The sequence below is a fragment of the Vollenhovia emeryi genome, unplaced genomic scaffold (genome assembly GCF_000949405.1).
Source record: "Vollenhovia emeryi isolate VEMERY1.0 unplaced genomic scaffold, V.emery_V1.0 DF940030.1, whole genome shotgun sequence".
NCBI lineage: Eukaryota > Metazoa > Arthropoda > Insecta > Hymenoptera > Formicidae > Vollenhovia > Vollenhovia emeryi.
Window position 1 is genome coordinate 133 of NW_011966336.1, and position 5,432 is coordinate 5,564.

General features: G+C 39.9%; 1 protein-coding gene across 1 annotated transcript; it reads left to right on the forward strand.

The window, feature by feature from the left end:
* Nucleotides 1-367: 367 nt before the first annotated feature.
* Nucleotides 368-4,347, forward strand: LOC105556436 (uncharacterized protein K02A2.6-like). Its single transcript, XM_012003530.1, has 2 exons — nt 368-452; nt 1,346-4,347. The coding sequence occupies exons 1-2, from the start codon at nt 368-370 to the stop codon at nt 4,345-4,347; spliced, it is 3,087 nt and encodes a 1,028-aa protein (XP_011858920.1).
* The last annotated feature ends 1,085 nt before the right edge of the window (nt 4,348-5,432 follow it).

Here is a 5,432-nt window from a genome sequence, read left to right on the forward strand (position 1 = left end):
AAAATTTGACTGGTCCGGGACTTTTTCCCCACCCTGTATAACTAGTATGCCCACTCTCTGTCGAACCTTTGATTTTTTCGATTTCGATCACGTGGTATTCCGTCATTACTTTGATGTGTAAAATCTTTTTACACCGTCATACTACCACATATATGCACACTACACATATACAACATTTGTCTCATTGGCCACACCAAGATAATGACGGACGCGCAGAAAGTATCGGCGCAAAACGAAACAAATGACTGAGTGGGCAACAAAGCAGTTAGCTCTTTTATTCAACTATTTCTATATGTTCATATGATCATTACTATCATACATAATTCCGGCAAGGCTTGTCGATCTTGTGACGGCAAGTTGTGTCACAATGTGTCAGGCAAACCATGCTGTTCACGTGCACTTCATATGCCGACTCAATTGTTGCAAATATGCCGACACGTCTATGAGCACACGTAAATGCGTTATGCTGACTGTAGTGTTTGTAAGCCTAAATGTAACTAGGCATAGTTACATTCACTGTCTCGTGCGCACGAATGCGACGGGGGGCGCGAGGAACACACGAGAGCAGCAAGCGAGAGTGTACGTGCCACCTGCGTGCTTCGGGGTGTTGGCGAGCCAGTAAATAATAAAAGGACGCGTATAATACATGTGGCGACGAGGTAAAGAATAAAAATAATAAGGAGAAAGGAAACGTGAGTAAACAATGTGCCCGGCACTACGTAACCCGATCAAGTGATTAGAGGTTAGGATCGATAGGCTATCACGTATACTACATATTATTAGTTACCTTGAGATGTAAGCAGAATAAAAGTAAATGTAGCGGCTTGGAGACGTTAATTATAGAACTAACTCTCACGCTGTAAACACGGAAAATATGACGCGATAATAGGTAATTAAGGAACGAATAAATCCACTAAACTGGAAACGTGTGCTTGGTACAAAGGTACCCCCATTAAAGTGGAATACATGGTATATAGTACCTCCATTAAATTGGAATATATGGAATCAAATGGTATATAGTGCCCCCATTAAATTGGAATACATGGTACATAGTACCTCCATTAAATTGGAATATATGGTATAATATGATATAGTACCCCCATTAAATTGGAATATATGGTATACAGTACCCCCATTAAATTGGAAAATATGGTGTAGAGTACCCCCATTAAATTGGAAACATCTGGTATAGTTATCCATTAGATTGGAAACGCATTGAAAGAAATACATACATCCCAAATTGTAAACCACCATCAAATCAAAACGGTCACTGCCATGTGAAATGAATTCCTTTTCAGGTCGCCTAAATAGTTATATAAGATTTCAAACACACTGCCACCACTAGAAAAACTTGATCTGGAGGGGGATGGTGCCTCAGTTGGACAAAGATGGGAAAGATGGAAAAGATCCTTACACATTTACCTCGAGGCGTCTGGTATCAAATGCCCAATAAAGAAAAGAGCGACTTTATTGCTGCTAGGTGGATCAGTTCTGCAGGAGATCTTCTATAATTTGCCGGATGCTAACGCAGAGACGAGTAGGGAAACTGATGCTTTCGCAGTAGCAGTACGGAAGCTCGACGACTATTTCATACCGAAACAAAGTAAAGTTTATGAAAGACACGTCTTTCGACTTCTTAAACAGGAAGAAGGAGAAAAATTTGAAAAATTTTTAGTAAGGTTAAGAACCCAAGCAGTCAAATGCAAATTTGAGAAGCCAGAAGAACATTTAATAGACCAAATAACCGAGAAAGGTACTTCAACAGAATTGCGGAAAAAAATTTTGACAATAGGAGATGACATCACACTGGATAAAATAATTACAGAAGCTAACACACTAGAAGTCGTGAACCATCAATTGGAAGAGTACGAACAAAAAATTAAGAATCAAGACGTAAATGTAAACGCAGTGAACAATAAAAACAACAAGGCTCCAAACCCAGACGGACAAAAGAACCGATTCTCGAGTAATAAAAGATGTGGGAGGTGCGGAAGTTATAAACACACTTCGGAAGATAACAACTGTCCCGCAAGAGGAAGGAAATGTCATGATTGTGGGAAATTAGGACACTTTCGCCAATATTGCAAGACTCAAGGGATACGGAAACGGAAAGCGGATGAAATAAAGAAACAAGATGGAGAGAAGAAAGAAAAACAAGCTCGGAAAGGAAGCGGAATAAATAGGGTCGAAAACGAAGAAGTTGATTACGTTTTTAATGTTAATTATAATGCGACAGTAGAATGCGAAGTAGGAGGTGTCAAGATAAACATGCTAATTGATTCTGGATGTAAATTAAACTTAATCACAGACAAAACATGGGAATTCCTAAAAGATCAGAAGGTTACAAGTTTCAACTTAATTAAGGAACCAGACAAGACATTACTGGCTTATGGCAGCGATACACCACTCAACATCCAAGGCTCATTCGAGACAGGAATCAAAGTGAACAATCGAGAAGAAACTGCAACCATATACGTAATTTCAAGGGGATCAAGAGATTTACTAGGCAAAGACACGGCTATTCGTCTGGGTGTTCTAAATCTGGGCCTCAACGTGTATCAAATTGGAAACAGGCCTTTCTCAAAGTTTAAAGGTGTGTTAGTAGAAATTCCCATCGACGAATCAGAAAAACCTGTTTCACAACCCTACCGGCGAATACCAATCCCGATCGAAGAGAAAATAAACAAAAAAATAAAGAAATTGCTGGACGCTGACATAATAGAAGAAGTAAACGAACCTTCGAAGTGGATTTCACCAATAGTTCCCATACTAAAGGACAACGGAGAATTACGTTTGTGTGTGGACATGAGACGGGCAAACGCTGCGATTAGGAGAGAAAATCACCCATTGCCATCCATGGACCATCTCTTACCGAAGATAAGGAAAGCTGCATTTTTCACAAAATTGGATATAAAAAATGCATTCCATCAAGTAGAGCTACATCCCAACTCTAGGCATATAACTACATTTATAACTTTGAAAGGATTGTACCGATACAAACGGTTAATGTTTGGTATCACTTGCGCACCCGAATTATTTCAGAAAATACTGGAAAAGATGCTGATCAAATGTGAAGGAGTTATAAACTTTATCGATGATATTCTGGTCTACGGATGTACAGAACAAGAACATAATTTGCGACTACAAAAAGTATTGCAAGTATTGGAAGAAAATAACGTTTTACTTAACCAGGCAAAATGCGTATACAAAACGAGGAAGATAAATTTCCTAGGGCATGAATTAACACCAGGGGGAATTAAACCACTGGACAAATATGTCAGAAGCATCACCGAATTCAGAACGCCGAAAACAGTCGACGAACTGCAAAGCTTCCTGGGGTTACCCAATTATATAAATAAATGGATTCCCAATTTGGCTACACTAACAGAACCGTTAAAAGAACTATTGAGGAAAAAGATCAAGAAAAACGCTAGTATTGAAGAATATTGGACTAAGAAGCAGGAAGAAGCATTTAAAGGACTAAAGGGAACACTCATAAACATACAAACTCTTGGCTATTATGATGTTAAGGATAAGACACAGGTCATCGCGGATGCAAGCCCTGTAGGATTAGGAGCTGTCCTTGTGCAGATTGATACAAACGGACCTCGAATCATCGCTTATGGAAACCGAACTTTAACTGACTGCGAGCGTAAATACAGCCAGACAGAGAAAGAGGCTCTAGCTTTGGTCTGGGCTATCGAACATTTTAGAGTATTTCTTTTCGGGAAGGAATTTGACCTGGTCACCGATCATAAGCCCTTAGAAGTTTTGTTTGGACCGAAATCCCGACCATGTGCACGTATCGAAAGATGGGTTCTGAGATTACAATCATATCGTTATAACATAAAATACAAACCCGGAAAAACCAATATTGCAGATCCACTCTCACGATTATGCAAATACTCAATCAATCCTCAAGCCGGAAACGACAAATACGTACACCAGATAGTAGAATATGCTAGACCACATGCAATCCCTATGAGCGACATCGGCAAGCATTCTGAAGAGGATCCAGAAATCTGCAGTGTAAAAAAAGGCATCTATAAAAATGACTGGGACGATGCAGTTAAGGGATACAAGATTTTCGAGAACGAACTTTGTTTTTACGGTAACATACTGTTGAGAGGAAGCAAAATAGTAATACCTCAAACACTAAGGAAAGACGTATTGGACGCAGCGCATGAAGGTCACCCAGGTATAGTGGCAATGAAAGGACGGTTGAGATCTAAAGTTTGGTGGCCGAGAATAGATAAGGATGCGGAGAAAATTGTGAAAAGCTGTAAAGGTTGTACTCTGGTTGGAATGCCAAACCCACCAGTTTGCCAAACCCAAAGTTTCCCATGAAACGTCGAGAACTCCCTGCGGCACCCTGGAACGATGTGGCAATGGATTTGTTAGGACCATTACCTAATAGCGACTACTTACTAGTGATAATTGATTATTATAGCCGATATAAAGAAATAAAGGTAACGAAAACAATCACTAGTACGCAAATAATGAAACTATTAAAAGAGCTATTTAGTCGACTGGGTTACCCTATTTCCATCACAGCGGATAACGGTCGACAATTTGTAAGTGAGGAGTTTAAAGCTTTTTGTAAAGAGTGCAACATTACTCTCTTCAACACAATTCCCTACTGGCCGCAGCAAAACGGAGAGGTGGAGAGACAAAACCGGGATATATTGAAACGTCTTAAGATCAACGTAATAGAGAAGAAGGACTTAAAGGAAAGCTTATGGGAATACCTGATGATGTATAATTCAACCCCGCATTCTGTAACAGGCAAGACACCGGCAGAACTTTTTTTCAGGAGACAGAATAGAGATAAAATCCCTACACTACAGGACATAAATGACAAAGAAAACGATTCAGAAGTGAGAGACAAAGACAGGGAACAAAAGGAGAGAGGGAAAGAATATGGCGATAAGAAAAGAAGAGCAAAAGATTTTGAGGCAAAGGAAGGAGACAAGGTGTATATAAAAGAGACAGAAAAAACAAACAAGCTCACCCCAAATTACAAACCAACACCACACGTGGTGGAATCATCGCAAGGTGGAGACGTCATTGTAAGGAACGAAGAGACAGGTCAAAGGCTAAGGAGAAATGTAATACATTTAAAGAAAGTAGAAGGCGAATGGGAGACGGTCCAGGAAGGAAATAGCGGAAACCAAGACCAGTTGCAAGAGGAAGGAAAAAGAGATTGATGGATGGACAACTCCTTGATTAATATGGTACTGTAATATTGATGTATAAAATAAAATAAAATAAAATAAAAAATTTTGTTAACAAGGAAGGGATGTAGTGTTTGTAAGCCTAAATGTAACTAGGCATAGTTACATTCACTGTCTCGTGCGCACGAATGCGACGGGGGGCGCGAGGAACACACGAGAGCAGCAAGCGAGAGTGTACGTGCCACCTGCGTGCTTCGG